The sequence below is a fragment of the Oncorhynchus clarkii genome, chromosome 12 (genome assembly GCF_045791955.1).
Source record: "Oncorhynchus clarkii lewisi isolate Uvic-CL-2024 chromosome 12, UVic_Ocla_1.0, whole genome shotgun sequence".
Classification (NCBI taxonomy): domain Eukaryota; kingdom Metazoa; phylum Chordata; class Actinopteri; order Salmoniformes; family Salmonidae; genus Oncorhynchus; species Oncorhynchus clarkii.
This window is the reverse complement of record NC_092158.1, coordinates 29,420,067-29,444,890: the sequence shown is the minus strand read 5'-3', so window position 1 is coordinate 29,444,890 and position 24,824 is coordinate 29,420,067. Positions and strand designations below refer to the sequence as shown.

At 47.1% G+C, this 24,824-nt stretch overlaps 1 protein-coding gene across 1 annotated transcript in view; it reads right to left on the bottom strand.

The window, feature by feature from the left end:
• The window catches only part of LOC139421970 (cell adhesion molecule DSCAML1-like), an 86,590-nt gene that overhangs the window by 1,988 nt on the left and 59,778 nt on the right, over positions 1-24,824 (bottom strand). The window contains exons 7-29 of the mRNA XM_071173113.1: positions 22,499-22,795; positions 21,421-21,693; positions 20,560-20,844; positions 20,190-20,309; positions 19,769-19,945; positions 15,226-15,425; positions 14,995-15,091; positions 14,763-14,891; positions 14,482-14,649; positions 14,251-14,321; positions 13,879-14,119; positions 12,493-12,639; positions 9,629-9,784; positions 6,121-6,260; positions 4,548-4,701; positions 3,661-3,778; positions 3,306-3,469; positions 2,978-3,076; positions 2,323-2,511; positions 1,821-2,108; positions 1,403-1,558; positions 500-530; positions 169-287 (exon numbers count right to left, since the gene is read on the bottom strand). Coding sequence (XP_071029214.1) covers positions 169-287; positions 500-530; positions 1,403-1,558; positions 1,821-2,108; positions 2,323-2,511; positions 2,978-3,076; positions 3,306-3,469; positions 3,661-3,778; positions 4,548-4,701; positions 6,121-6,260; positions 9,629-9,784; positions 12,493-12,639; positions 13,879-14,119; positions 14,251-14,321; positions 14,482-14,649; positions 14,763-14,891; positions 14,995-15,091; positions 15,226-15,425; positions 19,769-19,945; positions 20,190-20,309; positions 20,560-20,844; positions 21,421-21,693; positions 22,499-22,795 — 3,819 coding nt within the window. The remainder of the gene's footprint in view (positions 1-168; positions 288-499; positions 531-1,402; positions 1,559-1,820; positions 2,109-2,322; positions 2,512-2,977; positions 3,077-3,305; positions 3,470-3,660; positions 3,779-4,547; positions 4,702-6,120; positions 6,261-9,628; positions 9,785-12,492; positions 12,640-13,878; positions 14,120-14,250; positions 14,322-14,481; positions 14,650-14,762; positions 14,892-14,994; positions 15,092-15,225; positions 15,426-19,768; positions 19,946-20,189; positions 20,310-20,559; positions 20,845-21,420; positions 21,694-22,498; positions 22,796-24,824) is intronic.

The following is a 24,824-nucleotide window of genomic DNA, read 5'->3' as shown; positions in this document are numbered from 1 at the left end:
CAGATGTTCTCCTCATGGGCTGATTGTAACTCACACTCTACCAACACGTATTTAGTAAGTTGAGAGAAATAATTTGATTGGTTAGTTAGTGTACTGTAACTGAAGGCTATTTAATTGGACGATATTCAGTCTGATCGATCTGATTAGCTGCAGTGTGTCCATACTGACCTATCTGCTTGATGCCCTCCTTGTCCTCGATGAGCAGCTGGACACGAGGGATGTCAATGTGGAGCCGAGGGCCCTGGGGAGGACCCTTCACTGGGGTGTCCATGCTGCGGTTGTTCTTACTGCTCAACACACAAAACAAGACACACACTTAGACTGGATCCACTGTCACATCAGCAGTACTTACATAGTGTACATGTATACATATATAACAGGAGTATATTGGTGATACTTTACTGGGACTTGCAGGTATATTCAAAGATTCATCAAGATCACCTGGAAAATGACACATCCATAACCACAGGCACCAATCAATCTAGAGTATTATCCTTACCTGATAAGCATCTCTGCAAGGCTCTTTGCATCTGTGAAAGCAAACACAAATATCTTTATTAGATTATAATGGATCATCATGTGGATTAGGCAAATTATTTTGACGTGTTACCTTTAGTGCTTCTCAGTTATTTACTCATTTACTTATGGCTCTTCCTCTCTGTTCTCCCCTCCCCCTCTTCCCTCTCTTTCTCCCTCCTTCCCTTTGTCTCTCACCTCTGAGTCGTTTGAGTCTCTTCTCCTTGCCTATGTTTCTCACCTCTGAGTCGTTTGAGTCTCTTCTCCTTGCCTATGTTTCTCAACTTTGAGTCGTTTGGGTCTCTTCTCCTTGCCTATGTTTCTCACCTCTGAGTCGTTTGAGTCTCTTCTCCTTGCCTATGTTTCTCAACTTTGAGTCGTTTGGGTCTCTTCTCCTTGCCTATGTTTCTCACCTCTGAGTCGTTTGAGTCTCTTCTCCTTGCCTATGTTTCTCAACTTTGAGTCGTTTGGGTCTCTTCTCCTTGCCTATGTTTCTCACCTCTGAGTCGTTTGAGTCTCTTCTCCTTGCCTATGTTTCTCAACTTTGAGTCGTTTGGGTCTCTTCTCCTTGCCTATGTTTCTCACCTCTGAGTCGTTTGAGTCTCTTCTCCTTGCCTATGTTTCTCACCTCTGAGTCGTTTGAGTCTCTTCTCCTTGCCTATGTTTCTCACCTCTGAGTCGTTTGAGTCTCTTCTCCTTGCCTATGTTTCTCACCTCTGAGTCGTTTGAGTCTCTTCTCCTTGCCTATGTTTCTCACCTCTGAGTCGTTTGAGTCTCTTCTCCTTGCCTATGTTTCTCACCTCTGAGTCGTTTGAGTCTCTTCTCCTTGCCTATGTTTCTCACCTCTGAGTCGTTTGAGTCTCTTCTCCTTGCCTATGTTTCTCACCTCTGAGTCGTTTGAGTCTCTTCTCCTTGCGTTTCTTGCGGATGATGAAGAGCAGGGCGACGCCCAGGGTGACCAGGATAACAGGAGAACCGATGGAGAACAGCTTCTTCACATCATCTCTGTCCTCATGGGCCGAGTTTATAGGAGGGATGGTACCTGGGAGGGAGAGAAGGGATGAGAGGGAAAGAGAGAGGGAGGGAAAGGGGGTCAGAGGTAGATTAAAGGACTGCTTTTACCACCACTTTCAAGCCCACTCACATTCTACTCCTCCTTCTCTCCCTTTTTTGGTCTCCCTCCTTATCCCCTTCTCTTTGATGACTGTAAGTAGCTCTGAATAAGAGAGTCTGCTAAAATGTACATGTAAATGTCAAAGCAGCAAGTGAGAGCAGTTATCTGGTAGAAACAGGAAGTGACTCACTGCCGTCATAGTCTGTGGTGGCAAACTGGGAGCTTTGGTTCCCACAGCCGGCGCTATTACAGGCCTTCATCTTCAGCTCGTACCAGGTGGCCTCCCGCAGCTCGCTGAGGAATAGCTGGGCCGTGGCATTGGCCTTCAGGCTCTGCCAGGCCCACGTGCCCTTGGGCCGGAAGTCCAGCAGCAGAGCGGTGATGGGGCAGCCGCCGCTGGTCCAGCCCTGCAGGTTGAGCCCCGCGTGGGTGGAGTTGATGTGGGTGAGCAGGGGCTGCTCCTTGTTGAACACGGGCTCTGCAGGAGAAGAGGAGAGACAGGGAGATTGTTAGACTGGCGGTAACTGAAGTTAGTGTGTTAGAGTGGGGATGTAGTTTATGTGAGGTAAAACACACGATGTGAGGTAAAATATAAAATCATGCTGTTTTAAAATTAAACTATTTCTGCTCCTTCCTCCGCTACACCCTCTCTCACCTTCCCCCCTTCCCCTTGATCTTTCCTTTTCCCTCACCTCGTCCGTGGGTCTTAGCCTCGATGATCTCAGAGATGCGTCCTGAGCCCACACTGTTCTTGGCTGCCAGTTTGACCTTGTACCAGGTCCCACAGCGCAGGTTGTCCAGCCTGAAGGAACGCTCACTGGAACTAATGAACACATCCCTCCACTCCTCTGTGTTGTCCACTGAGTACTGCAGGACGAAACCTGAGGACACACAGGGATACACTACAGAATCATTTAAGCATTTCTTTATAATCTGCCGAATATACAAATAAACCATTTAAAAAACAATGAAATACTGTAAATGTCTATCAATTATAATATCGTCCCAGTTCAATTATTAAAGCCATATTACACAACCTGCACATACTCCACTGAGGCAAAATCAGGTCAGCTCTAACGGCTGTTACACCCTTTGAACACCAGGGGGAGATAAAGGATTTAGAATGCCCTCAGTGATACAATACCTTCTTTTGCTAGTATATCAGACATTAGAAGTTAAAAGTTAACATATTGACGGGAACCGAGAAAATTACACAAAAAGGTAAAAGGCTATATCAATATTATTTATATTTTTAGAGGAATTATCTCTCAGTGAGATACAGCAGGTAAAGAACTCTCCTCAGACTGATCCTAATGCACTAAGGCCCAGGGGGAGGGAGTGGTGTACCTCTGATGGAGCTGCCTCCGTTGTCCCCAGGGATCCAGGCCAGGGTGATGGAAGAGGTGGAGGTGGTGGAGACGGTCAGACGGGGCTGGTCTGGAGGAACTGAGCATCCAGAGAGAGAACACAGTCAGACACAGTTAGAGTCAATCAGCACCACAGAGACCAGGCACAAACAGCACACAGTTACAGTGAGCAGATTGAGGGACCAGATAGAGAGATACGATACACACAAAGTCAGAGGAACACAGAGAAACCAGCTGAGACAACCCCAGAAGGTCCTCAGACCTCGCCCCACCCATACACTCAACCAGCCCAGCGTATCCCAGCTCACCTTGCACCAGTAGGTTTACTATGATGGTGTCAAAGCCCAGGGTGTTGGTGGCCGTGCACGTGTAGTACCCAGAATCCTCAGCTTTGACGGAACGTAACACCAGAGTACCGTTGGACAGGATCTGACGCTGCCCGTCCACAGTCACAGGGATAGTCGAGTCCTCACTGAGACACACACACAGAGGATCCCAGTTAGATCATAATACAGCAACCTCACACCTCTATGGTAGACTTAACCCTGACCTGAACCTTATCTTCCAAAACCCAGCATTGGCACCAAGTCTAAAGTTTCTCCTAGCATTGATTGTGAGTTCCCCCCTTTACTTCCATTGAGGATGAGTTAGGAGAGTTCTGACCTGTCTTTGGTCCATTTGATGGTGGGGGTGGGTTCTCCCACTGAGCTGCAGGGCAGACGGACCTCCTTCACCCAGGGAGTAGTCACTGTGCCCCCGAACGACAGGATCTTAGCTGGGGCTGCAGATAGAGGGCAGGTGACACAGGTTAAACTGGGATGTCACATATATACACACACACACACACACACACACTGAATGTGCTCACGTACACATGCACATTCACACACTTAAGCACCCAGGCACATTTACAGCCAGACAAACACTCTAACCTCCCTGTTCTGTTTTCACTTTCTTGATGTGTAAACATCTTTCTCTAGTGTTTGCTGAGTGATCCTGGTATTGTGTAGGTTAGCCTGGAGGGTTTCCTTTTACCCGCTGTTATGAGAGCAGAGCGTTGGAGTGCCCCCCCCCCACCCCTCCTATCCCTCCGTCTCGCTCAGTCCATCCATGCTCCATAGATTCTCCCCAGTATTGATCCCTGTCCACCCCCCTCCCTAAGGGCCAGTTTACTGGGTAGGCCCTGTTCATCACCACATAATTAACAACAGTGTTTCCTGCTACACCGCCAGCCCTCAATCAATACTACAGCTGTCAGTCAATAGAGCGAGAGAGAGAGAGAGAGAGAGAGAGAGAGAGAGAGAGAGAGAGAGAGAGAGGGAGGAAGGAAGGAAGGAAGAACTTGGGATAGAGAGGGAGAGAGGGAGAGAGAAGAGAGAAAGAAAGACAAGAGAGAGGAGAAAGGTACAGAGAGACAGATGAAAGCCCTCTGTGTAAGACAGACTATTTCTGAAATTCTTCTTCCTATATTTTCTTCTTCTCTTTTTAAATAACCTTTACACAAATCCCTCCATCCCTCCTCAATTACCCCTCGTCCCCTCCTCCCTTACCTTTCCCAGCAGGCTCCACGGTGACCTTTTCGCTGATGTTGCCGCGGCCAGCAGTTGTCACGGCGGAGGCCCAGATGAGGTACTGTTTACCGCGGGTCAGATGGGTGATCCTGTAGAACAACATCTCTGGGTTGGCCTCATACTCACTGGGAGCCTGGGGGAGAGAGATACAGGTCCGATTATTAACACTGTGTAATACCATGGTATAATGGTACAGTAGCACTTTGGAGGGGCTGCTTGGCATCTATGGTCTAATGGCATGAGGGAAGCCCAGATGACTTGAAAGAGAACTAAGGAGGTTAGAACTAAGGAGTATAACTCATGCATGTATGCAAGCACGCAACACACACACACACAGCCGTGTTTACTTGAACATGGCTTTTTTACCCAGTCTCTCACACACACAAACACACACACACACACACACACACACACACACACACACACACACACACACACACACACACACACACACACACACACACACACACACACACACACACACACACACACACACACACACACACACACACACACACACACACACACACACACACACACACACACATGCACCACCTCCCTCATCTGTTCACCACTCAATACCCATCTTCACCTCTTTTTCCATTTGCCTCATTTACCTTTCTCTCTCTTTCTCTCTCCCTCCCTATCTCAGCCTCTACCCAGGCTTGCTGGAGAGCAGGGTGGGTATGACAGAGGGATAGAGACAAGAAGGGAGGGGAGGAGGGAGAAGGGGTGAATGTGGGGCTCTGGGGGGGTGAGTAACAGGAACATTAGAACATTCCTCCAGCGTGGAGGCAGCAGTGTCGTGGTGATCCAGGGAGTGATACAGAGAGATAATGAAAAGAGGAACAAAAGCACTCTCATCTCTGTGTGACTGATACCCTGCTCTGCTCCTCCCTCCCTCGTCTCCCTCCCCCATCTCCCTCCTCTTCTCCATGCTCATTTACATGGTACTCATCCACATAGGGTGAGGATTTGTGAATGATAAGAAAGTGGAATTCTTCCATGATAGCAGGATTTTATTGGATTGTGTGTGTGTGGTCTGAATGTGTGCCACCAGAAAATGTGTGTGTGTGTGTGTGTGTATGTGTGTGTGAGAGAGAGAGAATAATGTAGATGTGTGAAAACTGCATAGCTAGTGCAGACCTGTGTGTGTGAGAGCTCCTGATGCTGCAGTGGGCATGTGTGAGCTTGTTCTCTGCTTCATTTGCATATCTACGTCTCATCACGTTGCCAAGACAACCTCATCTGTTCATCTGGGAGGGCAGGAAATAAAGCGACGGTGCAAACACAGTGAGATAGAGACACACCCAAACACACACACACACCCAAACACACACACACACACACACACACACACACACACACACACACACACACACACACACACACACACACACACACTGAGTGTTGGTTACTAGTGAATTATCTATCAAGTGCTATATCATGCATTCACATCATGTCCTGTCATTAGGGCCTTAATTCTTTGCCTCTCCAATACCTGTAACTGCGCCTCCCCCATCCCATACTCTGCCCTCTCAGTGGTACTTACCGGCTGTCCGGAGCCTGGGCTGGAGCAGTAGATGGTGTACTTGCGGATGACACCATTGGGTTTAAGGGGGGGTAGCCAGGACACGACCACACTGTTGGGAGATGAGGGCACGGCTTTGATACCAGCTGGAGGACCTGGGACTGGAGAGGATACACAACACATAGACAGGTCAGACAGAGCTGTGTGTGTGTGTGTGTGTGTGTGTGTGTGTGTGTGTGTGTGTGTGTGTGTGTGTGTGTGTGTGTGTGTGTGTGTGTGTGTGTGTGTGTGTGTGTGTGTGTGCGCGCGTGTGTGACTGGGTACTAAAGCCATGTTCAAGTAAACACGGCTGTGTGCAGGGCCGTGGCTATTTCCGTGCGCGTGGGTGTTAAAGCCGTGTTAAAGTGAGCAGGGTAGTTTGCAGATTGCCAGTCTCATCCTGTGCTGTAAGCCGCTCTGGGAGGACTTGGAGGAGGTCCCCTGGGGAGAGGCCAGGCCCGGGCCAGAACAGGGTCAGCGGTGACATATGTTCATTCAGACACCGTGGTCAGCGGTTCTGCTCTCCTCGCTCTGCTCTGACACCCTACAGTCTAACTCTCTAACCCCTAAACAGATTAACACACACCAGGCTGCTCCTCATGCTCACTGCATGGCCACTTGACTGAGATGCCCAAAGAGCCTTATAACTCTATCAGTCATCAACAACATAAAGCCTCAATACTCTCCCACTGTCCACACATACAGAACACTGGACCTTATTCTAAGAATACAACCCGTTCATCAGATAGAAATGCATGGGTCTCCCTGGGTTACAAGGGACAGGGTTCAAATTAATACTGTGAGGCTACACTACATTAGACCTTCCTCCATGTATTGTACTGTACAGCAAGACCTAAAGCACAAAGATTAAGGACCTATCCAACCCTAGATAGAGATCAGTAGCATTATGTGACCTGATGCACTTGACCCTGCTGGATCCTTTTACGGATTATAGTGAAGAGGGAGGACTGTTAGAGAGATCCAGGACCCCCTATCTCCTCCCTCTCTATCCCACCCAGGGCAGCCTGCTCCCCCCAGTAATCCTGCTCTGTCTCTCTGGGCCCCCTCCATCTCCTGGGGCTCCATCTCAACCACATTATGGCAGGAATAACACCAGGGACATGAGAGGGGAGGGGAGGGAGTGAGCGAGGAGAGGGTTAGGGGCAGCCCCAAGGGGAGATGAGAGGGGGGATGGGGGGGGGGGGGGGGGGGTTATAGGAGAAATGCATAATTATCATAACTGGGCCTTCATGTCAGAATGGGAGGGGGGGGCGGGTTAAGCTCCATCTGCTGCCCAAAATCTGCACGTTCCCTGTCCAGACTGTTTGATCCACTGTCAGACAACCCAGTGATGAGGAGTCATATACAGTCACCTACAGTACACTACTGCTGAACAACTAGCTACTTCTAACCATGGTCTTAACCATCACCATGACTATGCATCCCAAACCACAGCTACCAAAAGCCTTCAGAGAGAAAGAGACAACCTCAGCCTCCCTCTCAAATACCATGGACCAGCAGAGAAGAGCATGTGGCACAGGAAGGATAACATAGATAAAGTCTAAGGCACCACCAAGGCTAAAACAGTATATATAGGAAGTACTACAAAGAGTTAACAAAGAATCTAGTAAAGCAGGGCAAACTGAGAAGGGCGAACATGTCTCTTGTCCTCCATCAATCAACCCATTTTTTCTTTCTTTTCATCTTTTGTGTCTCGCTCCTTTGCCCGGGCAGGCCCAGCTGTGCCACCTCTCCCTCTCTCCCTCCCATTCTCCTCTCTCTCTCTCCATCCCCCTCCTCCTCCTGTTTAGGGGAGTGAAGGAGACAGGGATCGGCCTGTAATCCCACCTTCAATGGTGTAAGCACAAAATTAATTATCTCTAATCCAGGAGGAGTTAATTCCTGGGCCTGGCTGCCTGGCTGCCTGACTGCCTGGCTGCCTGGCTGCCTGACTGCCTGGCTGCCTGACTGCCTGGCTGCCTGGCTGCCTGGCTGCCTGACTGCCTGACTGCCTGGCTGCCTGACTGCCTGACTGCCTGGCTGCCTGACTGCCTGGCTACCTGGCTGGTTGGCTACTTGTGTCCAGGGGGGCTGTGGGCTGCAGGACTGGGTGCTGTGGATCAGTCCCCTTCCTCTCCCTCATTCTGCCTCTACCCCTCCTCTTCTATCCCCTATCTCTAGTCTCGAGCCCTCAGCCATGGGCCCAAAGCCTCTTAATTCTCATTATCACTGGTAATGGGGCCTCACTACACAAATGAGCTTTAGTCATGGGCTTGAGATACACCCTGACACTCTTCCCTATCCCCCCATGAACACACATACAGCCTTCCTCTGAGCTTCTCCTCTCTTCCAAGCAGTGTGCATCTCAGTGTGACTGTGGTTCTATCTTTCTGTGGTATATATATATTTATAGACTGGGGGGTTCGAGCCCTGAATGCTGATTGGCTGACAGCCGTGGTATATCAGACAGAATACCACGGGTATGACAAAACACATATTTTTACTGCTCTAATTACATTGTTAAAAAGTGTATTATAGCAATGAGGCACATTGGGGGTTTGTGGTATATGGCCAATATATCATGGCTAAGGGCTGTATCCAGGCACACCGCCTTGCGTTGTGCGTATGAACAGCCCTTAGCCGTGGTATATTGGCCATATACCATACCTCCTTGGGCGTTATTGTATAAATATACACTACCGGTCAAAAGTTTGGGGTCACTTAGAAATGTCCTTGTTTTTGAAAGAAAAGCTCATTTTTTGTCCATTAAAATAACTGCAAATTGATCAGAAATACAGTGTAGACATTGTTAATGTTGTAAATGACTATCGTAGCTGGAAATGACACATTTTTAATGGAATATATACATAGGCATACAGAGGCCCATTATCAGCAACCATCACTCCTGTGTTCCAATGGCACATTGTTTTAACTAATCCAAGTCTTTGTTTCTGGCCATTTTGATCCTGTAATTGAACCCACAAATGCTGATGCTCCAGATACTCAACTAGTCTAAAGAATGCCAGTTTTATTGCTTCTTTAATCAGGACAACAGTTTTCAGCTGTGCTAACATAATTGCAAAAGGGTTTTCTAATGATCAATTCGCCTTTTAAAATGATAAACTTGGATAAGCTAACACAACGTGCCATTGGAACACAGGAGTGATGGTTGCTGATAATGGGCATCTGTACGCCTATGTAGATATTCCATAAAAAAATATTTTGTTTCCAGCTACAATAGTAATTTACAACATTAGCAATGTCTACACTGTATTTCTGATCAATTTGATGTTATTTTAATGGACAAAAATTGTGCTTTTCTTTCAAAAACAAGGATATTTTTACGTGACCCCAGATTTTGGAACGGTAGAGTATACTGTATATGGGTTAAAGTCGATATCAGTGGGAGGATAATGTATATGTGTGTGTTGACAGAGAGTGTTAGCGCGTGCGTGTGTCTGCGCAAATGCACATGTGTGCGTGTACTCACGGTCCTCGCGGGTTTGGATGTACAGGACATTGCTCCTGACCCCATCCCCAGCCTGTGTGTAGGCCAGCACCTGGACACTGTAGTTAGTAAACTTCTCCAGCCCTCTCAGCTCCACCTGCTCACGAGTTGTAGTGATGTTTTGCATCTCTCCCCATTCTGAGAGAGAGAGCGAGAGAGAGAGAGTGAGAGAGAGATTAAGCCTTGTTTGTTCATATATCACAATGCACAAATTGGGAGGAAAATACAGGTTCGGCTCAAGGGGGCAAGGTAAACATACAAATAATATATTCCAGGTAAATCCCATAGAGAGACAGATGAGGAGAAGGGGTGTGTGAAGGGTTAGGAGACAGATAGGGAATTGGGTGTGTGAAGGGTTAGGAGACAGATAGGGAATGGGGTGTGTGAAGGGTTAGGAGACAGATAGGGAATTGGGTGTGTGAAGGGTTAGGAGACAGATAGGGAATGGGGTGTGTGAAGGGTTAGGAGACAGATGAGGAGAAGGGGTGTGTGAAGGGTTAGGAGACAGATGAGGAGAAGGGGTGTGTGAAGGGTTAGGAGACAGATAGGGAATGGGGTGTGTGAAGGGTTAGGAGACAGATGAGGAGAAGGGGTGTGTGAAGGGTTAGGAGACAGATGAGGAGAAGGGGTGTGTGAAGGGTTAGGAGACAGATAGGGGATGGGGTGTGTGAAGGGTTAGGAGACAGATGAGGAGAAGGGGTGCGTGAAGGGTTAGGAGACAGATAGGGAATGGGGTGTGTGAAGGGTTAGGAGACAGATAGGGAATTGGGTGTGTGAAGGGTTAGGAGACAGATAGGGAATGGGGTGTGTGAAGGGTTAGGAGACAGATGAGGAGAAGGGGTGTGTGAAGGGTTAGGAGACAGATAGGGAATGGGGTGTGTGAAGGGTTAGGAGACAGATAGGGAATGGGGTGTGTGAAGGGTTAGGAGACAGATGAGGAGAAGGGGTGTGTGAAGGGTTAGGAGACAGATGAGGAGAAGGGGTGTGTGAAGGGTTAGGAGACAGATAGGGAATGGGGTGTGTGAAGGGTTAGGAGACAGATGAGGAGAAGGGGTGTGTGAAGGGTTAGGAGACAGATGAGGAGAAGGGGTGTGTGAAGGGTTAGGAGACAGATAGGGGATGGGGTGTGTGAAGGGTTAGGAGACAGATGAGGAGAAGGGGTGCGTGAAGGGTTAGGAGACAGATAGGGAATTGGGTGTGTGAAGGGTTAGGAGACAGATAGGGAATGGGGTGTGTGAAGGGTTAGGAGACAGATGAGGAGAAGGGGTGTGTGAAGGGTTAGGAGACAGATGAGGAGAAGGGGTGTGTGAAGGGTTAGGAGACAGATGAGGAGAAGGGGTGTGTGAAGGGTTAGGAGACAGATGAGGAGAAGGGGTGTGTGAAGGGTTAGGAGACAGATGAGGAGAAGGGGTGTGTGAAGGGTTAGGAGACAGATGAGGAGAAGGCGTGTGTGAAGGGTTAGGAGACAGATGAGGAGAAGGGGTGTGTGAAAGGTTAGGAGACAGATGAGGAGAAGGGGTGTGTGAAGGGTTAGGAGAGAGATAGGGAATGGGGTGTGTGAAGGGTTAGGAGACAGATGAGGAGAAGGGGTGTGTGAAGGGTTAGGAGACAGATAGGGAATGGGGTGTGTGAAGGGTTAGGAGACAGATGAGGAGAAGGGGTGTGTGAAGGGTTAGGAGACAGATAGGGAATGGGGTGTGTGAAGGGTTAGGAGACAGATGAGGAGAAGGGGTGTGTGAAGGGTTAGGAGACAGATAGGGAATGGGGTGTGTGAAGGGTTAGAAGACAGATAGGGAATGGGGTGTGTGAAGGGTTTAGGAGACAGATAGGGAATGGGGTGTGTGAAGGGTTAGGAGACAGATAGGGAATGGGGTGTGTGAAGGGTTAGGAGACAGATAGGGAATGGGGTGTGTGAAGGGTTAGGAGACAGATAGGGAATGGGGTGTGTGAAGGGTTAGGAGACAGATGAGGAGAAGGGGTGTGGGGCAGGCTAGGGCAGAGTTTGGGAGTGTGTGAAGGGTTAGGAGACAGATGAGGAGAAGGGCAGAGTTTGGGAGTGTGTGAAGGGTTAGGAGACAGTTGAGGAGAAGGGGTGTGGGGCAGGCTAGGGCAGAGTTTGGGAGTGTGTGAAGGGTTAGGAGACAGATGAGGAGAAGGGGTGTGGGGCAGGCTAGGGCAGAGTTTGGGAGTGTGTGAAGGGTTAGGAGACAGATGAGGAGAAGGGGTGTGGGGCAGGCTAGGGCAGAGTTTGGGAGTGTGTGAAGGGTTAGGAGACAGATGAGGAGAAGGGGTGTGGGGCAGGCTAGGGCAGAGTTTGGGAGTGTGTGAAGGGTTAGGAGACAGATGAGGAGAAGGGGTGTGGGGCAGGCTAGGGCAGAGTTTGGGAGTGTGTGAAGGGTTAGGAGACAGATGAGGAGAAGGGGTGTGGGGCAGGCTAGGGCAGAGTTTGGGAGTGTGTGAAGGGTTAGGAGACAGATGAGGAGAAGGGGTGTGGGGCAGGCTAGGGCAGAGTTTGGGAGTGTGTGAAGGGTTAGGAGACAGATGAGGAGAAGGGGTGTGGGGCAGGCTAGGGCAGAGTTTGGGAGTGTGTGAAGGGTTAGGAGACAGATGAGGAGAAGGGGTGTGGGGCAGGCTAGGGAAGAGTTTGGGAGTGTGTGAAGGGTTAGGAGACAGATGAGGAGAAGGGGTGTGGGGCAGGCTAGGGCAGAGTTTGGGAGTGTGTTATGTGTTCAGACACACAGACAGATAGACAGGCAGGTGAGGCCATGGGTTTGGGGTGGAGTTAGAATGATAGTAGTGATAATTACTCTGCATCGGCCCCTGTGCCTGGCCCCCACAGCACCCACCTCCGTCAGGGAAGAGGGACCAGAACACCACACGGTAGCCCTTCAACACGCCATGCAGCGTCAGACGCGGGGGCTCCGCCCACGTGATCACCGCCTCGTCTGAGGTCACCGAGATAGCCCGCACGTTCTGGGGCGGCTGGCTGGGCACTGGGGGTAGGAGAGAGGTCAAAGGTTAACATCACAGAGGACCATAGTGTACCTTATTGAACACAGCTGTCTGCGACTAATAGGACGGAGATACAGTAATAGTAAGAAACTGCATAACATTCCCAAAATACTATTTATTCCAATCTTCAATTTTCAATCACTGCAATGAAGAGAGAAAGAGAGAAGTATAAAGTGAGGGATGGCAGAGAGAGAGGCAGGTATAAGGGAAAAGGGAAAGAGGAATACACTGTATCATTTACCAGGCGAGTCTTGACTGTTAAGGGTTAACTTGGAGGAAGGGGGATGGTGATGAGAGGCAGACGGCGGATAAAAAGCAGAAGTGTGCGGACGGAGGACAATGTGTCCAGCTGTGTGATAATTGCAGCTGTAGAAACAGCAGCAAGCAGACAGAGACAGAGAAAGACAGAGTGTGTGTTGTAGTTACCATCACTACTAACTAATTATCATAATCAGGATCTACATCTATCTCTATCATTAAGGCTGTACACACGGGGGGAGACTGAGGGACTAAGATGCTGTCTGTTTGATGTAAAGATAAAACAGAGAGTAGCGAAAGAAGGAGAAGGGGGATCACCCAATGAAAGCAAAGGGAGAAATAGATTCAGGAGAGAAAAAAATGGAATGAATCAACAAAAAAATGGTGTAAACGAGAGAGGGAATAGAGAGATGACCAATGAAGGGGAGAGAGGGAGAGGACGAGAGAGAGAGAGAGGGAGATATAGAGATAACCAATGAAGGGGAGAGAGGGAGAGGACGAGAGAGAGAGAGAGGGAGATAGAGAGAGGTAGAGTGGGCAGGCATATTCAGAGAGTAATGGGGTCTCTCGCTCTCTCAGTCTACTGAGGGAGCTAATTAAAACAGGAGAATGATGGGGGATGTGCTGCATGTTCATTTCCTCCATTTTGTCTCAGAGACTGTGTGTGAGAGTGTTTGCACAACTGAATCAATGTGTGGGTGCATCTTTATTTCCTGCTTTTCCACTCTATTCTTACATGATTGGACTCTATTTTCTATTCCTGTTGACAACTTAAAGAAATCTACCCGTTGTACTAGCAAAGTATGAATCTCTCTCTCTCGCTATCTCTCTCTATATCTCTCTCTAGATCTCTCTCTAGATCTCTCTCTAGATCTCTCTCTAGATCTCTCTCTCTCTCTAGCTCCCTCCCTCTACCATCATCTATCCCCCTCTTTCCCTAACCTCCCTCCCTCCGGTCTTACCATCCTCCAGTGTGGTAGCATTGATCTCAGTGCTAGAGGGACCAGTGCCAGCCCTGTTGAAGGCCTGGACCACCACTCCATACTGGGCAAACTTCTTCAGGTTGTCCAGGGTGTACACCTCACTGTCCCCTGTGACCTTCATCTCCACAATGCTGTATTGGCCGTTACTGCCCGGCCCGTTCTCACGGTAACCGATCTGGTACCCCCGGATCAACCCGTTCTGAAGCTCCTTTCTGGGGGCCTGAGAGGGAGAGGCAAGGGACAGCTCTGTTAGGATCCTGACTGGAGATTAATGACAGTTAGTTTGAATGTCTCACTTATTATGGTATTACAGCATAAAGGAAGAGAGGCATGATGGTTAATGAAGTTTACCCTCCATGTGACCCGTATGCTCTGAGACGTCATTGGTTGGAGGATCACTTCCATAGGGGGCCCATCAGGTTCTGTTGAGGTGAGAGGTTGAAATAAGGGTTTCAATAGCACCAAACAAGACATCATTTTAAATAAGTGTGTGTCTCTGTGTGTGTGTATGTTTGTGTGTGTGCTTGTGTGCGTGCTTGTGCATGTGTGTGTGTTTGCGTGCGCGTTTGCGGTTAGACTTACGTGCTTCCTCAGTGCTGATGGTGAGCTCCTTGCTAGGCTGGCTGCGTCCGATCTTGTTGAAGGAGTACATGCGGATGCTGTAGACACAGGCAGGGTGCAGCTCCACGATGTTAGCCTGGTTGTTAGTGGGGGAGATGTTCCTGGTGGTGTACTTGTGATCCCAAGTATCTGTAACAAATAGAAGCAGATAGAGAGGACATTAGAGGACCAGAGAAAAGGGAGTTAGATCGAGGACAATAGGGATGTGAGGGTTTACAGGGTTGGACTGGTTGGACTCGTACCAGACTTGTTCTTATACTCGATGTCGTAGCTGGTGATGATGCTATTGCCATCGAACCTCTGGATCCAGCGCAGGTTCATACTGCGGTCCTTCACCTCTCTCACCTCCAACTCAGGAGGGTCAGGAGGCTCTGTGTGTGTTAAAGGAGGAGGTTGGGTATACATTTAACCTCAATCACTGGTCGTCAACAGTGAGCCTATGTGCAGTAATAGCAGAGTGAGAGAGATAGGCACCTTGCACGGTAAGTTGGATGAGTCCTCGCCCCTCTCCGTATGAGTTGATGGCATGGCAGGAGAAGAAGACTGAGTCCCCGCGCTCCGCTGGCTTCAGCTACATGGGGGACAGCAACACACAAAATAACCCTTTTTGTGCTCTGATCTCAACTCAATTGGGCTGAAATTCTAAATGCTCCCTCCAATGTCAATTCTCTCTCAACATTTTACCCTCTTTCCACAGTGTCTGACCTTGAGTGTGGAGATAACCTCGTCCCCCTTCTTGTTGATGGTGATGGAGTAGCGGGGGTTCCTCTCGGCATCGATGACAGTGTCGCCCCTCTCCCAGCGGATGATGATGGGCTGCTCGCCCCGAGCTGTGCAGTTCAGCTCCTTCATCTGGCCCTTGATGGCCATGGTGGTGTTGGGGTGCGACGTGATCATGGCTGGAACTGGAGACACACACAGAGAGAAATATTAATGAATGTGATGAATAGATATGGGGGAATGAGAGAAGGAAAGAGGGATGGGTATTAGACAAATCAAGGTACTGTACAGGTGTGTTGAAAATAGAAATCTCAATTTATTCCCTCCATCACTCTCTATTTTCATTTCACGCTCCGAGCCCTCGTGGCCCTCTCACACCCCCCCCTCTCTTCCCCGTCTACCTCCTTCCCTCCTCTCCTTCTCCCTCCTTCCCTCCTCTTTGCCAACATGGGTTATTGATCTGAAGGGTTCCTGCTGTTTTGTTTTCATCACTAATTCATCAGAACCTTTCCTTCCCCACCACAGCCATAGACAGACAAAAAGACACACAGACTGGAGGAACAAATCAATCAACATGCAGACACACACACCAGTCTGGGAGACTTGTAGAGAGTGGTATTTAAGTTTAGAGCCAACCCTCCTCCTGAAGAGGGTTAATGAAGTGTAGCCCAGGGCTGGGGTCAAACAGGAGGGGGGGATGAATGACAAGTGTGAGGAAGAGAATGAGAGAAAATGAAAGAGAGAAAGAGAGAGACAGAGTGAGACAGCATGCTCTGCTCACACCTACTGTAATGGTCTGGGCCTAAACCACACGAAACACTAGACACTATGGAACACATATATTTTACTATCTCATTCTGGAATATACAATGTCTGAGGTCATCTGACTTTGGCCTAAAGAGCAGGAATCCAGACTTCATAAAATAAATTGGAAATACAGACATTGTCATCCTACAAGAAACATGGTATAGAGGAGACGGACCCACTGGTTGCCCTCTAGGTTACAGAGAACTGGTAGTCCATTCCACTAAACTACCAGGTATGAAACAGGGAAGAGACTCAGGGGGTGTGCTAATTTGGTATAGAGCAGACCTAACACACTCTATTAAATTAGTCAAAACAGGAACCTTTTACATCTGGCTAGAAATTATCGCCACAGAGAAAAATGTCCTCATGTGTGCTACCTATATCCCTCCAATAGAATCCTCATACTTTAACAATGACAACTTCTCCATCCTAGAGGGTGAGATCAACCATTTCCAGGCCCAGGGACATGTACTAGTCTGTGACGACCTAAATGCCAAAACTGGACAAGAACCTGACACTCTCAGCAAACAGTATTCCCTCCCAAATATGCCCCCCTAGACACAACTATGACAAAACAACCAACAAAAAGGGGTCACAACTCCTGCAGCTCTGTCACACTATGTCTGTACATAGTCAATGGTAGGCTTCGAGGAGACTCCTATGGTAGATACACCTCATCCCTTGGCAGTAGTACTGTAGATTACTTCATCACTGACCTCAACCCAGAGTCTCTCAGAGCTTTCACAGTCAGCCCACTAACACCCCTATTAGATCCCAGCAAAATCAGTCTACCTGAACAGAGCAATACTCAATCATGAGGCATAACAGCCAAAGGAACTGTATAATATTAAGAAATTCAATCCCTTTTAGACAACTTCCTTGGCAAAAAATGTCACTGTAATAGTGAAGGTGTAAACTTGGCAGTAAAAAGCCTAAACAGTATATTTGACCTTTCAGCTTCCCTTATCAAATCAAACAATTTCAAGCAGACAACCTAAGAAAATTAACAACAATGACAAATAGTTTGATGAAGAATTAAAAAACCTAAGAAAGACATTGAGAAACCTATCCAAACAAAAACATAGAGATCCAGACAACCTGAGTCTGTGTCTTCACTGTGCTAAATCACTAAAACAATAAAGAAATACACTACGGAAAAAGAAGGATCAGCACGTCAGAAAGCACGTCAGAAATCAGCTCAATGTAATCGAAGAATCCATAGAATCAAACCACTTCTGGTAAAATTGGAACACACAAAACAAACAACAAAATGAAGAGTTATCTATCCAGAATGGGGATGTGAATAAACCCAGTCTCCAATCATTTGGATCTATAGCAAAGAACAAACAGCAAAAACATATACATGATCAATTACAAATCTTAGAATCAGCTATTAAACACTACCAGAACACACTGAATTCTCCAATTACATTGAATGAACTACAGGACAAAATACAAACCCTCCAACCCAAAAAGGCCTGTGGTGTTGATGGCATACTACAGTACATGAAATTATCAAATATACAGACCACAAATTCCAAACGTTTTAACATCATCCTCAGCTCTGGCATATTCCCCAATATTTGTAACCAAGGACTGATAACCCCAATCCACAAAAGTGGAGACAAATTTTACCCCAATAACTATCGTGGGATATTGGTCAACAGCAACCTTGGGAAAATACTCTGCATTATCATTAACAGCAAACTCAGTAAAAACAATGAACTGGGCTAACGTAAATTTGGCTTATTAACAAATTACGATACGACAGACCACAAATTCACCCTGCACACACTAATTCAAAAACAAACAAAGCAAAACAAAGGCAAAGTCTTCTTATGCTTTGTTGAATTCAAAAAAGCCTTTGTCTCAATTTGGCATGAGGGTCTGCTATACAAATTGATGGAAAGTGGTGTTGGGGGAAAAACATCAAACATTATAAAATCTATGTACCCAAACAACAAGTGTGCGGTTAAAATGGGCAAAAAACACACATTTCTTTCCACAGGGACGTGGGGTGAGACAGGGATGCAGCTTAAGCCCCACCCTCTTCAACATACATATCAACTAATTGGTGAGGGTACTAGAACAGCCTGCAGCACCTGGCCTCACCCTACTAGAATCCGAAGTCAAATGTCTACTGTTTACTGATGATCTGGTGCTTATGTCCCTAACCAAGGAGGGCCTACAGCAGCACCTAGATCTTCTGCACATATTCTGTCAGACCTGGGCCCTGACAGACCTGGGCCCTGACAGACCTGGGCCCTGACAGACCTGGGCCCTGACAGACCTGGGCCCTGACAGACCTGGGCCTCGGCAGTAAATCTCAGGAAAGACCAAAATAATGGTGTTCCAAAAAAGGTACAGTTGCCTGGACCATAAATACAAATTCCATCTAGACACTGTTGCCCTAGAACACACAAAAAACTATGCATGCCTCAGCCTAAACATCAGTGTCACAGGTAACTTCCACAAAGCTGTGAACAATCTGAGAGACAAGGCAAGAAGAGCCTTCTATGCCATCAAAAGGAACATAAAATTTCACATACCAATTAAGATCTGGCTAAAAATACTTGAATCGGTTATAGAACCCATTGCCTTTTTTTTGGTTGTGATGTCTGAGGACCACTCACCAACCAAGAAACACCAAATTGAGACTCTGCACGCAGAATTCTGAAAAGAATATCCTCCTCATACAATGTAAAACACCAAATAATGCATGCAGAGCAGAATTAGGCTGATACCCGCAATTATCAAAATCCAGAAAAGAGACGTTAAATTCTACAAGCACCTTAAAGGAAGCGATTCCCAAACCTTCCATAACAAAGCCATCACCGACAGAGAGATGAACCTGGAGAAGAGTCCTCTAAGAAAGCTGGTCCTGGTGCTCTGTTCACAAACACATCACGCCCCACAGAGCCCCAGGACAGCAACACAATTAGACCCAACCAAATCATGAGAAAACAAAGAGATAATTACTTGACACATTGCAAAGAATTAACCAAAAAATGGAGCAAAATAGAATGCTATTTGGCCCTAAAGAGAGACTACACAGTGGCAGAATACCTGACCATTGTGACACAAAATTAAGGAAAGCTGACTATGAGCATAGCCTTGCTATTGAGAAAGGTCGCCGTAGGCAGACCTGGCTCTCAAGAGAAGACAGGCTATGTGCACACTGATCACAAAATGAGGTGGAAACTGAGCTGCACTTCCTAACCTCCTGACAAATGTTTGACCATATTAGAGACACATATTTCCCTCAGATTATACAGACGCACAAATAATTATTTGAAAACAAATCCAACATATCTATTGGGTGAAATACCAGCGTGTGCAATCACAGCAGCAAGATGTGTGACCTGTTGCCACATGAAAAGGTCAACCAGTGAAGAACAAACACCATTGTAAATACAACCCATATTTATCTTGATTTATCTTCCCTTTTTTAAACTTGGACTATTTGCACATCGTTAAAACACTGTAACATAATATGACATTTGAAATGTTATTTTGGAACAGTAATATTTACTGTTGACTTTTTATTGTTTATTTCACTTTTGTTTATCAATTTCACTTGCTTTGGGAATGTAAACATATGTTTCCATGCCAATAAAGCCCCTTGAATTGAATTGAGAGAGAATGAGAGAAAGGAAGAAAGAAAGAGAGAACGAGAGAGAGAGGGAGAGAGAGAGACCTAGTGAGAGACAGATGAACTCACTCTTGACGGTGAGGACCATGCTCTTGCTGATGTCAGAGCCCACTCCATTGGAGGCCTGACAGAGGTAGTATCCCCGGTCATCCTCTAGGACGTGCCGAATCAGCAGGGAGCCGTTGAACATGATCTGGATCCGACCAGTCAGAGGCACAGGGTGGTACTGCTGGGGGTTCCCTATACCTACAGGGAGGAACGGCACGGTCGTGTCAAGTCAAACTTACACATGGTTATAATGGTCTCTAATCTTACGCTTGGATGTACATTAGTTATGATGTTACAGTAGAGAATAAAAATAAAAACATTTGCTAATTTTATCTTCCATCATCAATTAAACTTTATTGTACAAGTTCTTTCACTATGATACATAGAATAGTAGACAGTTCGATAGCTGATGTTGTTAGTGCTGCAGGGTGTTGGTCTTTACCTTTGGCGTGTTTCCACATGACTTTGGGAGGGGGGTATCCCTCCACAGAACAGTTTAGTACTCCTGCCTTCCCATAGATCCCATCCTGGTTGTTGGGCTGGACCACGAAGCGAGGGGGAACTGAGGGAGGAGAGGTTATAGTTAGTACAGTCATTATAATTGACAACAGCATCTCTAAAATGGTGGATATTCTTCAATTATTATCCAATCCTTCTGTGTTTTCTTAATATCTTCCAGCTTCTATAACCAGTCTGTCCATGCATTCATTCTTTATCTTTCTAAAATTCTTCAACACCACTTATCTTCCAATCCTTCCTCTCCTTCTCACCCTCCCTCCCTCCATCCTCTCCTCCCCTCCTCCCTCTCTCACCGGTGACGACCAGCTGTCTTTCCCAGCTGACGGTTGCCGCGGCGTTGCTAGCGATGCAGGTGTAGTTGCCGTTGTGCTTCAGCGTCACCTTGGAGATCTGCAAGGAGCTCATGAATTCCTTGGTCTCTATGCCAACACCAGAGGCGGAACCAGGCACGATGAGTTGCCCGTCTTTGTGCCAGGTGATGCGGATGGGCATGTCACCTGACGACACCACGCAGGCAATGTACATCAGCTTTCCCACCGACGTGGAGGGGATATCAAAGGGCTGGATCAGGGGTGGCACTAGGGGGCAGAGGTTACAGAGGTCAGAGGTTAGAGGTCCCACCCCTGACCCCCTTCCATCTCCACCAGCCCATAATAGGTGCTCTGATTACAAGCCAACTGGCGGAGGAAGTCATGCCGTTGCCATGGTCGCGGAAGGGGGTGGAGTGGTGCTACAGCTAAGACGTCTGGGGGATTTAATCTGGGCCTCATTATGATTCATCTAATTAAATCAGAGACACACACAAACACACATGCACACGCACACACAGACTTCTATAGACCCCCCAACACCCACACACAAACACACCTAAAGCACACATGCTTACCACCCAACAAACACACTTACACATTTACATAAAGCTAGATGCTTTTAACACCATGGTGTGACCACCCTGTTAAGCTGATTGCCTCTTTACGACTAGGAAGAAACCTTGCTCAAACATGGGTGACTTTCAACAAATCCATTGCACTGGAGTGAGCGGTAACATCCTGTCATTGGTAGATTTAGTGTAACACATCATCCCTTCCCCCTTTGCCTTACCTATGCCACCTTTGCCCCCACCCCCTGTCCTCTAACCCTGTCTAGTCCCCTACCTTTGACAGTGACATGGACAGTCTGGTCGATGGAGGTCTGTGGCTGGATGAGCACACTACACAGGTAGGTACCCTCGTCCATGCCCTTCTGCACATCACTCAGCCTCAGGGTTCCATTCTCATACACCACCTGGCGATGGTTGTCAGGCAGCAGCATGCCGTCCTTAAACCACTTGATAGAGTAGTAGGGGTAACCAATCACACGACAGGTTATAAAGGTGTTCCTTCCTGCCACAGCCGTGATGTCACGCATCTCCCTGATCCTAGGAGAACCTGGAGACACAGAAAAGAGAGGGAGGACGAGGGGAGAGGAGGAGAGGAGGGAAAAAGGAGGAAGAAGAAGGGGGAAAAGGGAGGAGGAGACAGGGGTGGAAGAGGAGAGAGAGGGGAGGAGAACATGGGAGAAAAGGGGAGCAGAGAAGATAAAGATTGGGGAGGGAGAAGATAAAGGTTGGGGAGGGAGAAGATAAAGGTTGGGTAGAGAGTGATTGGGGCAGATTGAGGGGTAGAGAAAGAGGTTAGTGATGTCCCCTTAACCCAATCATACTGGTAATATTTGTAATATCTATTAATGTGTTTTCTAAGTGATTGTGTGCATGGGTGTGTATGCACATGTTTGACTACATTACCCTCAGTAACACTGTCCTATGGTCTTGATGAGAACAGACATGGTCTTTGCTGTGGTCTTGATGAGAACAGATAGATAGAGACAGGAGTCAGAGAGACATCCAGGTAGACAGACACACAGCAAAAGAGAGAGAAACACACACTGGGCAAGACACAGACAGACAGAAACAGGGACGCGAGAGCGGGAGAGAGACACACATACAGAGAAAAAGACAGAGAGTAAGAAAGAGGGATGACGGTTGGAGGGTTGGGGTTGGGTGTGTGAAATGATGGACTCTAAACCTCGCTGTATGTGTTAGTGCATGTATGCATGTGTCTTGGATGTGTGTACGTGTTGCACGTTTGTCTAACTCCTCACACATCTCCACCTGTCTCTGTACTGTATACTTATTGTCAGTGCGTGTATAGGTGCAGGTGTGGGGTGCGTGTATATTGAAAAGTAGACAGGCACCTCTTACGTTTATGCGCGCTTGGTACTCGGCGCTACCGGCCGAGTTGCGTGCGGCGCAGCGATACACTCCCCCGTCACGGATGGCCGGGCTGCTGACATTGACATGTGACACGGTCAGGCCGTCTGATAGGGTGTACTGGCTGGTCTTGTAGGCGGAGTCTCGCACCACAGGCTCGTCGTCCAGCGTCCAGGTGATGGAGGGGGGTGGGGCTCCCTTGGAGGCACACATCAGGGAGAAGGGCTCACCGGGGGCGACCACGCGCTCACTGAAGGAAGACACGATACGAGGAGTGCCGTCTACAGGAGAGATATATGGAGAGAGAGAGAGAGAGAGAGAGAGAGAGAGAGAGAGAGAGAGAGAGAAAGAGAGAGGGGAAATGTGAGATAATGTTACAGGATGTTACAGGAAATGTGAGATAATGTAGGATCTTAATTTGATCACTCTGTTGCAGGAGAATCCAGGACATTTTAAACGTGTAGGTTATTTGAGGTTTAAAAAGGCTTCTGAAGTTTGTAATTTCCACTTTGAAATTTCAGACTTGATTTTCCCTTCCGAAAAACATATCAACCCCTACAAAAATGTATATTAATCATAATCCACATAATAATTAACATTTCCTGTTGCTGCAGGATTCTTTTTATGCTGTTGCAAACTGGCTAAAATGAAGATCCTACATCTGTAAGCGAGATTTGGTTGGGGGGGACCCCACCCGGGGGGGACCCCACCCCGCGGCAAAACATTTTAGTGGCCCCTCTCTTGAGAGTGGAGAGAAACATTTATATTTTAAAAGTGAACTTCCTGCAATTCTACACATTTCGCCATGGAGCAGAGAGAAACATTTTGCAATTTTATAACGAATGTAATGCAATACTACCTTTGCCATGGGGCAGAGAGAAATAATTTGCAGTTTTACAGCTTATTTCCTGAAATTCTATCAATTTTGTCATGGGGTGGAGAGAAAGTTTAGCCGTTTTAAACACCCACAAGTGCAAAAATTCAATAAGTCATCATTTTAGTCAAAGTATGACATTTTTGGGATTGAAGTGGTAACTTTGGATATTATCCATGCCAATGCCGTGTGTTTCACCTATGCTATGACATGCTAATACTTTTCAGTCTACGTTTCTTTTCAGGACAGTTTCATTTGAATGTTACCACCCACCAGCATGGCATTGTTTATTAATCAGAAACAGCTGCAAAGTTGTTCCTCTTCGCGAGTCTCGACTGAGCTGAGCAATATAACAGATCATCTTCGGCTGAGCCAAACAGCTTTTTGTCGTAACGTACACTTGGTCACCTGAGTCATGGAACAAATTAAAATAGGGGGTGCAAACTTGTTGTTTTTTTGTTTGTTTTCTTTATTAACAAATTATAATTGTAAAGTTTCACAAATGTTTGAGCTAGTCTGTCTAACAAAAATATATATGACATTTTATATACTGAATAAAAATAGTTACAGTTCATATAAGGAAATCAGTCAATTGAAATACATTCATTAGGCCCTAATCTATGGATTTCACATGACTGGGAATACAGATATGCATCAGTTGGTCACAGATTTAAAAAAATAAAAATAAAAAATTTGGGGCGTGGATCAGAAAACCAGTCAGTATCTGGTGTGACCACCATTTGCCTCATGCATCGCAACACATCTCCTTTGCATAGAGTTTATCAGGCTGTGGATTGTGGCCCGTGGAATGTTGTCCCACTCCTATTCAATGGCTGTGCGAAGTCCTGGATATTGGCGGGAACTGGAACACGCTGTCGTACACATCAATCCAGAGCATCCCAAACATGCTCAATGGGTGACATCTCTGGTCAGTATACAGGCCATCGAAGAACTGGGACATTTTCAGCTTCCAGGAATTGTGTACAGATCCTGGCGACATGGAGCCGTCATTATCTTGCTGAAACATGAGGTGATGGCGGCGGGTGAATGGCACGACAATGGGCTTCAGGATCTCGTCACGGTATCTCTGTGCATTTAAATTGGCATTGATAAAATGCAATTGTGTTCATTGTCCATAGCTTATGCCTAACTACACCATAACCCCACCACCACCATATGGCACTCTGTTCACAACTTTGACATCAGCAAACCGCTCACCCACACAACGCAGTACACGTGGTCTGCGGTTGTGAGGCCGGTTGGACGTACTGTCAAATTCTCTAAAACAACGTTGGAGGCGGCTTATGTTAGAGGAATTAAAATTCAATTCATGCCAATTGCACACTCCCTCAACATTTTAGACATCTGTGGCATTGTGTTGTGTAAAAAACTACACCTTTTAGAGTGGCCTTTTATTGTTCCCAGCACAATGTGAA